This window comes from Opisthorchis viverrini (genome assembly GCF_000715545.1).
Source record: "Opisthorchis viverrini unplaced genomic scaffold opera_v5_497, whole genome shotgun sequence".
Taxonomy (NCBI): domain Eukaryota; kingdom Metazoa; phylum Platyhelminthes; class Trematoda; order Opisthorchiida; family Opisthorchiidae; genus Opisthorchis; species Opisthorchis viverrini.
The window spans coordinates 231,623-247,231 of NW_008752160.1; the positions used below are offsets into that span (position 1 = coordinate 231,623).

A 15,609-nucleotide genomic window follows, 5' to 3' on the forward strand; every position below is an offset into this window, starting at 1 on the left:
AGAGCAGGTGGAAGGTCGTCAGGACCAGCAGCGCGATGGTGCTTGAGTAGAGAAATGCATTCGGACACTTCTGAGACTGAAGGCGGCTCCATGTTTACGGTCCACCTTTCTGTTGAAGGCCAGGTTTCTGGAATGGAGGTGGCAGATGGCCAGCTGAACTGCTGCTCGAAGTACTGTGCCCAGCGGTCTAAACGTTCTGCTTTGTTGCATATCAGGGAGCCATTTTTGTCCCTGATTATTTCGCTGACAAGAGGTTTCCGGGGACCAGTCGAACGAATCAAGTGGAACAATTTGCGCACGTTTCCGGCATTCTTTGCATCTTTCATTTCTTCGACCTTTCGGGTCCACCAAGCTTCTCGGTCTGCACGGACACTCAGTTTCACCTGGCGTCGGATGATGCGCCAAAAGCTAAAAAAATTGAGCGCGTTGATCTTCAAAATACCGTGTTATTGCCGGATGCTCTCTCTAAGGGCGTGCTCAGGGCTGCTGGGATCGATCTCGAGTGGAGGGCTTTTGTCGCCTTGTAGGAGTACTGGCAATACATGCCAGACTGTATGTCAAACATATCCTATTCTGGCGAAATTCGCTCTTTCGCAGACTGGGTTAACATGGAGCGCATATGAATCTTGTCTGAATCTCCCTTCAACTGAGTATGCTGATTGGGCTGTCGAATTATCTTCAGCAATTCTCTAAGTAGTATGTTGTTCGAAGAAAAAAAGGCCATATTTTGTTATCTATCATGTTGGCTTCAGTAGTTGCTACTCATTTATTGTTGTTGACACTGATGATGGGGCAACGTGTTTCATGTTTTACCTGCGTGTTTTTTCTCCGACAATTGAGACAACACGAGCACTTGTATGCTATGGATATCTGTTTCTAACACATGCTGATTGCAATCAGACGGGTGCCGTGACTATCCCTCCACACACGCTTTTCTGTCTGCAGCCACATGTGGTCTTTGAGCCAGCACCACTGAATGGGAGCTTCGATTGGAGATCGGCTGTGTTTACATCTTTTGTTCGAGTGGTGTTATTGTCTGGGCCTCGGGAGATTGACAGCACTTCGTCTGACGCCATTGGAGAAAGTAGTTTTGTTACACCCAGCATCCAAGCTGACGTTTGGGCTTAAAAGTGCGAACTCAGCCAAAATTTTTATCGACCGTTTGGTCTTAATGATAGGGCATTATGGTATCCCAAAAGAATACTTGGTTAACTGTCAGAATGAGTCACTATGGAATAATCCAAGCTTTGGGACTTTCATGGTATCAAACTTTTCTAGTTGGATACCAAAACGGCAAAAAGGCTCACTCACGGGAGAGGCTAGTTAGACGAATGCAGTAACGACAAACAATGCCGTCATCTAGTGATGTGTATCCACTTGCACGCAGAAAACGTTTGTCTGTTTTAACAATAAACCCTCTGTTCATCCGCAAGCAATTCAGTTATGAAGTCTTTCAAAGGAAGTTGTCAATCAAAACAGGGTAGTCAAAGCATTTGTCTTTCCGGGGCTTGAAATGCCCCAGGACGTTTAATTTACTTTCACTTGCCATCTTAATGTCTCCAACAGTGTCTTTTGGAGGCAGCGCGTTACGAATATATATGTATCGCGATATCTCGAGTATCGTAGCGACTGAAACATGAAGTGGACATGTGCAGCACATTCAATTACCTGGAAACACCAAAACCGAGAGATTCAGCTGGGTATCAGGTGAGTCTCTCGCGAAACTAAATTTGCAAATGAGTGTATTTCGCTAACTTCGTGCAATTCGGTCTTAAGTAGAACATAAGGCTGATGGGAGCTTGGGGACTGTGCCTATCTGATGAGCCCCAAGAAGGGCAAAACTGGTCGTGGGCTGTCGATGAGTTTTCAGTAACCTTATGTTTCATAAGGTGAGGTCACCTGAAACGAGGTTTCTAACCAACCTAACATAATAAACCGTCCACAATAAACATATGAACAATTTACGCACCTCTACGTGCGAGAGATCAACATCGCAACTGAAACACTCAAGGAGGACCGAATAGTGGATTAAAAAACGAAGAAACAAGGAACTCCTCGGAATCAAATCAATAAAGGTCACAACGGAACTCGGTAGGACAAAGGTCAATCCAACACCGACCAGACTACGACGGCGAGGGGTGCAAATTCCAAGGTCACGTGGGCATCGGCGAATGAGGACACGGGATAAAAGAACAGCCAATGGAACCGCCCGACAGAATAACTAAGCGCGGTCAAAGGTCATCCCCGGCTACCAGCTCGTATATCAACGCACACGTAACACTACTGAACGCACAACCACTAACCCACCGCTACGCACAACTACGCACTGATGATGTCACCTCGATTGGTGATGAAACGTTTGCAACCAAATTGCCCAGCTCAGCGAACAAGCCAACGTCCATCTACGCTACCTGAGCTACCGATATTCTCCTCTATAGAAAACATATGAACAATGATTGACGAAAGAGTTTGCCTACATCTAAGTACCTGCGAGTCAGCTCAGTTGGGCCAATTAAGTAATGAACCCTACAAAATACTTAGCAAGGTCAGAGTGCAGCAAGATGCCACGGTTACCAATAAAGTCTTTTCCTTGCTGGACCGATGTCGGTTATAAACGACACCGTTTACTTAACCCTGCCATATCCGGTTTGATCTTCGGACCGTGAGACTGTCACCTGGGGCATCCTTTCTACTCTAATCAAGTGTCAAAATCAACTCGAATGATTTGTCAGTGGCACCCTTTCGAAGCCTATTTGTCAATCGACACATGGTAGCGCAAGAATACAGATACCATTAGGTTGCCCACTCTTGAAAAACATTTTCTGAATAGGTTCAGAAGTCGCTTCCCATGTCAAAGGCGAGTTCACCACGGTGCATGAGTGGTGAACTGCAACTGGATCCATCACTATATTCCATTGGCACAGAAGCGGTGTTTACGACGGGAACAAAAGAAAGCTAGCAACGAGGCGAATGTGCCATGGATGTCGAAAAAGAACTAACAATGCAACAACTTTGAGAGCTTGGAATCGACGAATTTTCAACCAACATAAGTTACTGCTTGCCACCGTACCAGAACTGTTTGGGGGGGGGGGTCGTGCATTTGAAGAGAAGACAAACCGTCCTAGCTGCAAAATGTATCGACTACGAAAAGGAAAACCTATATTCGCATTATAATTCTAACCCCCTACTTGTGTCCTTGCCTTCGTTTGCAGTAAGAAACGGCTGGAATTAAGATCGAATTAAGTCACCAAGCTTGGCTTGGCCACATACTGCATATGCCAGTCGACCGACTTCCTCGATTGGTTCTTTTCGCGCAACCCTGTGGAGGGTGGAAACGAACCAGAGGCGGTCAAACAATGACTTTGCAGTGGAGTATGATGGCCATTACCAGCAAAATCAGCTGCGTTGGTCATTGACGTCTTCCTGGATGGGTAGCCCGAGACGGGCCACATCAATCGTTAGAGACATCATCAGACGTCCCAGTCGCGCCCTCAATGGCGCTCGTGCATCCAAGCTATAGCCTTCAATGCATAGCTCCTTTTCCAACCCCCCACCCCACTGACAGTGCTGGATTTACGCACCAATTTATCATCACCCGCCAGCAATGCGCCGCTACCTACCCCCCTCAAATCATCGGTGAACGAAACTGTGGCAGATACAACCACTGTACGACGAGTACGCGGTTATTACAGCTGACAATGATGATGATGACTAAGGTTCTGTTGGAACAACGGCATATTGCCCAACACGGACTCAAAGAGAATCCGTTTTTGTCAATAAACCACAAACGGAGTAGCGTTCACATACGAAGATAGAAACAGAGATGAACATTTAGAGTACAATAGACACTTGCATATCGCTAGAACAGGTCGCAGAGATGCACATCTTCATGTAGCAACACTGCTTTTGGACAAAGCGAGATGAAATAAAATATGGAGGATGGGATGGCCACCAGTAAGACTGTTCCAAAACGACGCTAGCTGAAATCAGCAACAAAAATTCACTACAGTCCGATGTTTGTGCCGGTCTCTTCGATTTTTAACGGGCTCCTGGAAAAGCCGCTCTAATCTGAAGACTTGTAACGGCTTTCCGGTTAGCAAAACTGATATAACCTGGCGTATTGCTGTAAAATTGCAATCGACTGTATACTCGCTGACCAAGACTGTATTGATTAAGACTAGCCTTAAGAAAGAGTGATGGTATTTGTTAGTCCGCAGCTCATTTAGGGTCATTTAAGGTCATGCACTCGTTGCCTGAATTCCGCTCCTGGTCACGCTGGACATCCAGTCAACTGTTAGGTGAAGATAGCATACCCTTAGCAAATATACACTCATTTGCAAACTAATTTGGTTCTTTCGAGAGACTCACCTGGAACCCAGCTGAATCTCTCGTTTCTCCATGACGTTCTCAGGCAAGTGAGTGTGCTGCATGCACCAGGCCGCAGCGTGGGTTCAAAGCGCGTACCAAAGGATGGAATGACTTTGGTCAGTTCATCCAAAAACACTGGCCCCTTCTCTTCCACTTGGAAGACGAGAATGAGGTTGTCTGCATATTCCAGATCTACAAGACTTTTGTCGTAGGCCATTTTGAACTCCGGGGCGTTGGAGCACTTTCAGCGTTTGTCTCATGATCTAATCTATCACGAAGTTAAACAGGAATGGGGAGAGTGAGCATCCCTGACGGACACCGCTTTGTGTACGAAAGCTGTTGGAGAGCTTGCCTTATACTCTCACAGACAATCATATTGTGTTCACGAAGCTCCGGGGCTTTCTTCGAGGGGGAGGGAGGGTAAGCGTCTTAGGAACAGACCTTTCAACCGAGGAGAATATGCCTTGGAAATTCAGAAATACTAGAGTTGCGCGTCACTTATACTCATGGCGTTGTCCTAGCACCTGATGGGATGTGAAGGTTTGGCCAACGCAACCCATACCAAGCCGGAATCCCGCTTACTGCTCTCGAGTCAGTGTTTTACCAGCCACCTTAAGCCGACAAAGCATCAATGAAGCCAACAGTCTCGTTACGATTGGGGTCAAGATGACTCCCGTGTGATTACCGCACTAGCTACGAGCCCGATTTTCAGTTGTCTGGGATGCAGACGAAGAGATCAGACAAGCACTGGCTTAGGACTTCACTCCCATCTTTGAACAATACGGATGAGAGGTCATGGGGACAACAATAATTCAGTGTTTGAGACAACATATGCAGTCATAAGCTTCTGAGTCAATTGGAGATTCCAGGTTCACCGTACATGTTACCAGATCAGCTGTAGGCTCCAGATGAGCGGTAGCTGGGGGCCACAATAACTGTTGTTCGAAGTATTCGACCCAGCGGTCAAGGCGTTCTTCTTTATTCAAGATAGTCGCTCTACTCAGATGCTTGATATTTTCGCTCACAGCTGGTTTACGAGGACCGGCTGCATGGATCGACTGAAATGATTTCGGACATTCTCGATTTTCTGAACTTTTGCCACTTCCTTGGCTTTCCATGTCCACCAGAGTTCATGGCCGACTCGCACGCTCACTTTCACTTGACGTCTGCTATCTCGTCGGGTCAAGGTATGTTCGGGACGGTAGAGGATATTTCTTTGAGATTTGTGCAGTACCACTGTTTAGTCTGATATCCAGTTGATTTAGTGGTTTGGTAGCGTCGTGCCACAAGCAAAGTGTTGGCAACATCGTCCCAGTATGAGTTGACATCTGATGTTTAAGTATTTGGAAGGCACTATGGAAGACGATTCTGGTAAGTTCCTCTGACACTTTGAGGTAGGTTGGCGACGTCCTCCTGATCGACGACCGATCACTGAAGCGCCTCCGTGAATTTTTGTAATTGAAAGTTTGTCGTACACCCAACAGCGGTCACTCCCTTGTTCCTTCAACCAACTTCACCGAATTCGTCCAGTATATGCGTGCTCACCAGATCACGCATCACAAACAACTCTTCTCCTTGCAACTTTTGACCGACATCATGTACACTGAAATTTCCTATCCATTTTGTTCACGCAGCTACCACCTGCGTCACTTGGCATGATCACAACCTTCAACCACATCAGGTCAAGTTGTATCCACATTTGTGCAACTGTCAAACAAGAAGGACACCCCTTTTCTCATTGCACGCAATAAATAGGCATGGAACTCGGCCCAAAACACACACGGGACAGGAAGTCAACCGAGCTCCACTGGTCCCCACGGACAACCACGTGTAGCAGGTATACTGCACAGAAAACACTTTCCGCGTCCTGAACCTCACTTCATTCAGGAACTCTGAGCAGCTGTCTTCAACCCATAAGTCACATTTTGAATTATTCCAATTTTCGCACTGTATTTATTTCTTTTATCAAGGTTCACCTAATTATTGCCATAGTCGTCATTCTTATAAAGCGGACATTTGTTTGACGCCTGAATATTGAGTTAATTATGTTACAACCAGAGCACTAACGGAGGTCAAACTGCACCAACCAGTGGGCCCGATTTCATCCTAGAAATCTAACCCTGTTTCGTGTTCACTTTGATTGAACTGCGGCTACTGTGGCATCATCGGTAGAAGAATGCTGTGACGAACAATAGGCTGGATAACCCAGAGAATTTTTACCAGCACTTAGACGAAGGATGAACCAAAGTTTCACCAAATTCCTGTAATACATTTCCAATGCTAAAAAGCACAATAAAACCTAACTATACAAGAAATACCTCTTTCCCCCATCTTCCTCAGTTAAGTGGCACTGTGTACGAATTTTCATGGCACTGAACGCCAATTTTGTTACCATTTTGAATCCATTTTCAAAGTCCCTGCCTCAATTTCAACAACACTTGATTCAGCAAATCTGTCTCTATCTAGGACTTGTTCGCCTCCTGTTTTCATCTTTTTATAACAAACTTTTCTGGCCCTCTCATTTTAAATACGTTCCGACTCCGTCCCCCAGGAAATTCAGATTGTTGTTTCGTTTTCGGAAGTTTCCCTTCTCTCTCTCCTCTCTTCCTCTATCAAGTGGTCCAATTTTACAAACAGCAGGCTCACTACAACACGGAATTATGTTTCCATAGCTGAGGGTTGTTCTATGTACCTTTCACCACTGGACTTAGTTCAAATAAAATTTATGCGTCCCATAGTTTTCTTACTTTGACCGATTATCTTTTACCCATTCCCCGCCCTTGCGAAGCAACTTGCCGTTATTTGTTCCACTTTAGCTTCCACAGCACGAGTCCACCCAAAGAATAAACTTCAGTTCAACTTTCCAAGACATTCGTTCCTGTAAATCTTTCGTTCACATCTAGCCGGTCCCATCGAGTAGAGCGTTCTATTTATCGCAATTAAATCTTCCATTTGTAGCTTCCTCAGCATCCAACAAACTCTGAACACTTCGCTGGTCTCCACCGTCCCAGATCCATTGAATCCTAATATTAAATCAACGCTCAGCTCCAGTACCCCTTCGGTGCGTAGCTGTCAGACTAATTTACAGCAGAATGGAGGCTGAGGTACTTCCACGGTTTCCAAGCCAAGAAAAGGACAATCGGAAAGCCGGAACCGGGGACGAATTGCGAGTTTTCAGGTCGGTTCTCACACACTTTGATAGCTGAGCTATTTCTAGATCTCAGTCATTCAAAACTTGAATTAGTGCTCAGTTTATCAAGTTGTTTGAGGATACTGTACGTGGATCGATCGCCTTTTGTTCTCGCAACGGTTTTCCTGTGGTTTTATGCTTTATTGCTTTATGGTTGTATTATCTTTCTGTGCAGTCACAGACTAAGGATTTTTTCCCGTAATCCATCCGATGCCTGACGAAAGCAGAAACGGCAACTTTGAGATTCACAACTCCTTCAACTTACTGGAGGATTACGGGTACGACCACATCGGAAGAGAGTGACAATATACGTGGACAAGGACGTAAAAAGAAAGTTTTTTGAATTATGGACAACTTTCAGTATGTCTCAGGATGCCCTTTGGGGAGGTGGTGCGCCCATAAAGGGAGTCAATTTCGTAGAAACGAACGAAGAACTAGTTCATTACGCGAGGGCAGGAAGATAGCCAAGCAAAAGAAGATGCAAGACATTGTGTACACTTCATTCGAGACATCTGAAAACATGACACGGAAATGTCTCCTAGCAGCTTGGGAAGAATTCAAAAGTGCACGTATTTTCCCTCATGAATAATGATTTATCAAAAGACCTGACTATTCCTGGATACAAAGAATAGCAATAGCATGAAATGACCCGAACAGTTTCGCCACACATTTGGCATGCTCTTCACACAATAGTGTTGGCAAAATTGTGCAAGACCTGATCTCTTCTGTAAGATGGTTTTACTCCACTTTCACAGGAAGAACTCATATTTGCACTGACCTCCAGAAACGAAAGTCATAATGGGCTCTGTTCAGTTTTCGGCATTCACGATGCAACAATTGCAAGAATTTAGGTGCCAAGACGCAGCTTCAAAACGCTAGCGTTCACTTTGTGTTCCCCTTTGGTACAAAATTCCGGCAAGGTTGGACATTTACATCTGACGCTCGGTTCCTGGGGCTAGTGATCATTAAGTCTGAAACATGTTCATTTAACTGGTTCCATACCATGAAATGCACAGGCACCAAAAACTAATGCAAAGACCCCAAAACAGTGGGGTGGGTTCGACATTTCACGGCAGGAAAATGGTTTATGGATGGCAAGGCGCTGTCTTGCCAGCGGATGATTTGAGCAGCTGCTAAAGAAAAACTAATGCAAAGACCCTGAAACGGTGGGGTGGGTTCGACATTTCACGGCAGAAAAATGATTTATGGATGACAAGGTGCTGTTCTGCCAGCGGATGATTTGAGCAGCTGCTAAACCATAAACAGCACATCACTTTTTGTGTAGACTGGCAAACACGATCCATACCGGGGATATTCATCAGTTCGAGCTATTACCCATCAATGATTTCCTCACAGTTGAAAAACGGTCATCAGCAATGTGAGACAATGCCTATGATTTGGTGCGGACCTTTCGGTTTTACCCTATCTGAGATGCAGCGATTCCGTGCAAGGACAAATGAGCAATATTATTGGAGTATCGTGATACTGCTGTCTAGTGTATCATTTGTTTTCATTTCATTGTCGCTAAGTTTTAACAAGTAATGTTCTTCTAGCTGTACCAGCCTTCTTCGTTACCAACACAAAATAACACGTCAGAATTCGCACCAAAGACACCTTACCTTAGGGAGCCTGTTACTAGGTTCCATTTCAAAATTATCACTCCAATCCAGTCAAACATGTTGAGGATTATATTATAACCTGTTTTTTTTTGTAGAATAACAAATGCATGGACAGTCGTTGGCACAAGAAAACAGCTAAACAGGATGGCATTTACGATACAACTTAGGTAAGTTCAAAAGAAAATCGGTGTCTCGCGTTGTTTGAAAAAAAAACTCCCAAACCATGAGCGATCTATGCACTTCTCACGGTTGGGTCCCACAGCGAGTTGACTGTCTGCGGCCGATTTCCTACTGACTGGGGGAAAAAGCACGACGCACCGTGTCCGGTAGGATTTCATTCACTGCGACAGGAAACAAACTGTATAACAGTCAACTGACCGTTAATCGAAAACCGATATGTGCCTTTTGCTTAGTGGTGAACCGAATCGGGTTTGATCGTGACAGTATCATCAAGATGAATATTTCTGCTTCAGTCTTTAATCTGTCTAGTGGGTGTCATATAGATTACCACTTCCAGCTACTGATTACTTAACAGTAGGCACAGTAAGCCCACGCGACTTCACAAACACCTAGCTACGAAGGGGTAAAACTGTTGTACGTCTCAAGGATAGGAAGATTAAGTGATTTTTTCGGCCACTGGTTGATTCAGGCACGGTATTCATCAAGGAAATGTGTGAAAACAGTTAGTGAGACCACAATCCTCATTGGGTGGGGCAGATTGTTAATTTCATGTGCATATATGAGTTTTCCTACCGGCAACACGGTATGGCAAACTCACGAAATCTACGCGTGTCAGTTTTTCTCATCTCACCTTCGGCCGTTTGAATTATTGTCCAAGTTATCACAAATTGTGATCAATCAAAAAGTGCCAGAGCTAAGCATCCTCATAGGTGTGAAATTTCCAACAGATAGAGAACAAAAACGCATATTAGCTTGTTACGTCAAATGAGTTACCCGCGCAAGCTACTTTACGAGTGGTCAGGTTAAAGGTCAAAACGGATGTCCTGATTTTCTACGCGCATGGTCTGATGAGGCATTCCTAAAACGCGCACCATCTGAGTGCATACCCTAACTCAGCGCAACATTCCATTGGCGATAAACGCAGACAAACGCGTTGATTCACGTTTTGTTTTCATTCAAAGTTGCGTTGTCAACAAGCAGTCTTCAATAGGATTCCGTTGACAAAGTATTCACAACTAGGTGACCTTGACGAAACACGTAGTACAGGTTGGTGAGACGTACATTGAATGGCTATTTAAGTTCAGCGTAGAATGAACCTGCGATCGCAATTGTTCCGTGTGACGTTGTCCGTAACAGCACTCTAGGCTTAACATAACAAAATGTACATATTTCCTATTGGTATCATTCGCACCTATGCATGTGGAATCAAATGGAACACGGTATAATACAATACTGTGCGCAACAAAACACATCGCAGTAAAGTATAGTAGTTAAGTATAGAATAATGGTAATAGTAATAATAATAATAGTAAGTTGTAAATTAGTGGGAATAGATGTAATTAGCCAAAATCTTTACATACTTTGGGATTCATCTCATCAGAATGGCACTGTCCTTGGCATGGTTTCGACTGAGACGTCTCTCTCTTTTCTCCCATGTTCTCCTGTTACTCTTTCGCATTCATCGCTTGCATTCACTTTTTATGTTTGTGATCATGCTTTTCAAAAATAAACGATAATGGTAAAATGGTGGAGCTTGAGCAAGCTTCCACTACCACCTTGCAGACCGAGCTATTTCACTTGCGATAAGAAAAATGGGTTTACTGGCAGAGACCAAACTACTCTTGGCTCTGCTTTTGTCACTGACGCGCATCTACCCAAGTCAGACCACTGTATCACCAGATTTTCGCACACTGTACTTTCGAATGAGATATTAAACATGTTCGAAAGAGTCAAATTCGAAGGCGTTTTCTGACCATACGTGACTGATCATCTCTTGCATTTGGTGGGGGCCACGTAAATTTAGAAGCTGAAAAGTGGTTCCTCGTTACTTGGAGTTTTGTTTGGACTTGAGTAGTCCGAGGAAATTTTCGTTTCTGAGCCCTAAGTGTTCATACTCAGACGAGTTAAATTAAATGTAGATATAACACCAGATGTTAGACCAAGACTGATGTACGTTCCATTCCGATCAAGTCAGTAGTATTGAGGCTTCTATCATGTGCGCAAAATTTCTTTTACGTTCCAGTTGTGGGAATACATGGCAATCGTTTCGGCCAAGAAAATACATACCGCGACTGCCACAGATTTCGACCAACCCAGCAGCGCTTTTGCCACAATGGCAGAATGCCACCCATTCGGCCACGTCCACGCCTCCAGAGGTGCTTAGAAAAAACTGACCTCGAAAGAATAAATTGAGCAGAATGTGCTCAAACAAAGCTAGTGATCCGGAAGAGTTGTCGTGGCTGACGTGGAAGGGCTTCGCCCCAGAAATTGCCGTTCTGTCGTGTCAGAAATTCAGTCGTGTTTCGGAAAATTCCGTATTTCTGCTAAATGAAGAATTACTATAATAAATCTCACTCCTTCACATTACTAAAAATTCATTGTAGTAGGAGGGGATTTGGTCATATTCCGCAGAGATTTCATCCGGTCAGTGAAGTCAATCTATGCTGGGAAAATGGGAAGCACTGCACGGCTTTTTACTCCTTGTTCGGAATCATCAGCAGTACGCAGGCAATCGCGGGTTCAAACCACTCTGAGGTTCGTGAGATGCGCACTGCTGATGGTTCTCAACAAGGATGAAACAATTATACAGTGCTTCTCGTTTTTTTAGCATAGATCGGTTTCATTGACGGGACCAACTCTCTATCCTCTGAGCGCCTCCAGCGATCTAAGTCAATTTTCTCGCATTTGTGGTGTACCACAAATGCGGTGGCATACTCCTGTCTCACAATCCTGAATGGTCTAGACGTCAGAACATACTGTTTTCGGGGATTTTGTAGGGGCTTTGCTTTCACTTATCAACAACTGCTGCATAAAACTAACGTGTCGGACTTCAGAAGGTCCCTTCTTTCGCTCTCATACTACTTTACCGACGGAATGCAGTACATTCTGATTGGTGGAAAGTTGGCGCAAGCTCAAGTCAAACAGTGTGGATTGCCTTGACTAGCTGCCTTTAAACTGCTTCTATTCGTTTTCTTCCCAGACTCTTTGAAAACTGACGAAAAATGCTCCTCGACTGAGTATAAGAATGATGTAGCTATTGACAGAGCCTTCCACACTACTGGAAGCCTACTTATTTCAACCAGACTAGTGTCTGTGAAAACAAGATACCACATTAAAGCTAAACGCACGGTATGCGCCAAGATTGTCTTCCCGATGAGACAGCATATACATTTTGACATTAGCTCAATTATTGTTGCTCCGACCATTACCTACCAGGCTCATTGTACAAGATATCTTGGCATCATAATCCCTTCTAAGTGGAGGTGACGTGAACACCCAGACGAAGTCTCTCTTAAAGTTTGGTGACTGTTCGGAAAGAGAATCAGATGAATCACTCTGACACTCCGATTTTCTCGCAAGATTTCGAGACCTGCGATAATATCTCAATTAAGAAGCTGTTTGGAGCAATGGAAGCATGACTGGTGATGCATCGTGCTTAAACAATGAAGAAAATTCATTTTTCTCGAGCGTTGTCTGGATACAGAACATCAGTACACCCCGTTAAAAAGCCATTGTGTTCAAAACATATGACGGTGCCCAGTGTGGCTGACAGAACCCAAAGTGATAATGCACGTAATTACAAATACATCCGTAAACTACATGTGGTCGTATCTATTGAGACTTTTCAGCACACTAGTGCCAACGACAAGTAAGACCAGGGATTCTTAGATGTTTCAAGAGAAATCCAAAGATTGTTTATCTGACTTTAGAATTATGAAAAAATTTCTTCACGCGTTGGAACACTTGAAACACATAAGCTGCGTAGCATGGCAGGATCTTGGGCGTTTTACTTTATGTAGACACAATGGATTAGGAAAGTAAACTGTGGAATAAGAACTGTGAAGAGAGTGTATTGTTTTGCGATTTTTGTACTTTTCACCAGTACGTTTCCCGAGTTCTTGAAGACAATTCTTCTAAGTAGACTCTGCCAGTATGCACAGCTAGGACTACCATCAAGCTTGTTTCTCATCTAAAAGGAATTTGAAGCAGCAGGGTCTTGCCCGGCCAATATTCTAAATGCAGCTCAGACTACTTATTGTAAAATAAAGTAGTATGTATTCGAAACGCGAATATTCCATCCTGTCAAAAACTTCCAGTATTCACCAAAGTGGCAACTGAGAAAGCATCAATAGTTCCAAGTGTGAAATTCAACCCAGTCTTCAGGTCTAATGAATTGCGACGATCTGTGTGTACCGAAAACAAGAAGTAGTTTTGATGAACGAATTCGGCGCAAGCATGCCACTTTTCTTCCATATCGTCTCCACCTTGTTCAAAGCCAAGACATTAAATGCGATTGCCAATCTGCTCTTAGGGAAGGCTGGATTTGTTCACTTTAACAGGCAAAGCACGAACCGAATCAGAGACATCGCAAATGAGAGATTCAGCTGAGTCCTAGGTGAGTCTCTCGCAAAACCAAATTAATCTGCAAATGAGTGTATATTCGCTAATTTCGTGCAATTTGGTTTCAAGTAAAACATAAGGTTGACGGAAACCCGGGGACTGCGCCTACCTGATGAGCCCCTAGAGGAGCAAAACCGGCCGTGGGCTGTCGATGGATTTTCAGCAACCTTATGAGCAGTACATTACAAATATACATGTATGGCGATATTTCAAATATCGTAGCGACTGAAACGTGAGGCGGCCTGATGCAGCACATTCAGTCGCCTGAGAACATCATAAACGAGAGATTCAGCTGGGTTCCAGGTGAGTCTCTCGAAAGAACCAAATTAGTTTGCAAATGAGTGTATATTCGCTAATTTCGTGCAATTTGGTTTCAAGTAAAACATAAGGTTGACGGAAACCCGGGGACTGCGCCTACCTGATGAGCCCCTAGAGGAGCAAAACCGGCCGTGGGCTGTCGATGGATTTTCAGCAACCTTATGAGCAGTACATTACAAATATACATGTATGGCGATATTTCAAATATCGTAGCGACTGAAACGTGAGGCGGCCTGATGCAGCACATTCAGTCGCCTGAGAACATCATAAACGAGAGATTCAGCTGGGTTCCAGGTGAGTCTCTCGAAAGAACCAAATTAGTTTGCAAATGAGTGTATATTCGCTAATTTCGTGCAATCTGGTTTGAAGTAGAACATAAGGTTGACGGGAACTCGGAGACTGCGCCTACCTGATGAGCCCCAAGAAGGGAAAAACCGGTCATGGGCTGTCGAGGAATTTCCAGCAACCTTATGAGTCGTGTATTAGGAAATATCCAAATTCTTGCAGTAGGTGGGAAACAGCTAAACAGCTTCACAAATTTTCAGCCGAGTCTTGGGCTGAACTTGTTGTTGGGACTCATTGTAAACCGGGGTTGGACGAGGTAGATTTTTCGCCAAATTCTGTAATCCATAATGGTGCTGTAATAAACATTGCTCAACAGGTGTTTGTTGTGTCCCTGAATAGAAATACGTAACCACTTCAAATGAATTTCCAGGATCATGAGGTAGCCGGCGTCTACGAGGTGCGTGCAAGCTTGTATACAAGAGGTTCCGCTAAGATTCAAGTATGTCAGGTATGTAGAAGACATAATATTATGCGATAATATGTGTGATGTGTTGTGATATTCCGAATATCGTGTGAACTGAAACATGAGGTGACCTAGTGTGGCATATTCAGTTGGAACAAAACAACAAAAGCTGGATTCATCTGAGATTCATGTGACTATCCACTGTTGACATGCAGACGGGTGTGTTCTTCGAATATAGAACATTAAATTGACGGATACCTTGGAAAGACTGCACTCATCTGACGAGAAACATTTGTGAAAGGGGTTGAAACCGATACTGGGCCGCTGAAGAGTTTTCAGCAAGCTTGTGTGCAGTTTCTCTCATTCCGTTTTGACTTTCTGTCACTTTTTGCGTCCAGTGAATGAACTTGTGCACTAGGTTGCTATATTCGTTTAAGATTTGTTCACTTCACGGTGGTATGAATGATCCTTCTCATGTTTTATTATGCTTGCTTATTTAAGTACACTTAGACCTATAGGTGATATTCATTTCCATGTGGTGAAATTCCGGTGTTTTTAATAATGTTTGCGAGACATGAATCCGCAATGTTCATGTCGTGATGATAAAATATCGTGACAGTTTTCCGAAATATCTTATGTCCCATTGCGCATATTGAACTCCTTCAGGGTTTCTGAAGCTTTCATCTGGTTAACATTCCAGACTTTAGACAGGATGCAGAGTTTCATGCAGAAGTTACTCAAGGTGACCAACCTGTAAGGGCATGAGTTGGGGGTTGTAAGCAGGA

General features: G+C 44.0%; 1 protein-coding gene across 1 annotated transcript; it reads right to left on the reverse strand.

Annotated features, from left to right (window-relative positions):
* Positions 1–5,537: 5,537 nt before the first annotated feature.
* On the reverse strand, positions 5,538–14,014 carry T265_11455 (hypothetical protein; the record flags this gene model as incomplete). The annotated part of the gene is made up of 3 exons (XM_009178111.1): positions 5,538–5,808; positions 11,425–11,516; positions 13,868–14,014. The coding sequence occupies 3 exons, from the start codon at positions 14,012–14,014 to the stop codon at positions 5,538–5,540; spliced, it is 510 nt and encodes a 169-aa protein (XP_009176375.1).
* Between the last annotated feature and the right edge of the window lie 1,595 nt (positions 14,015–15,609).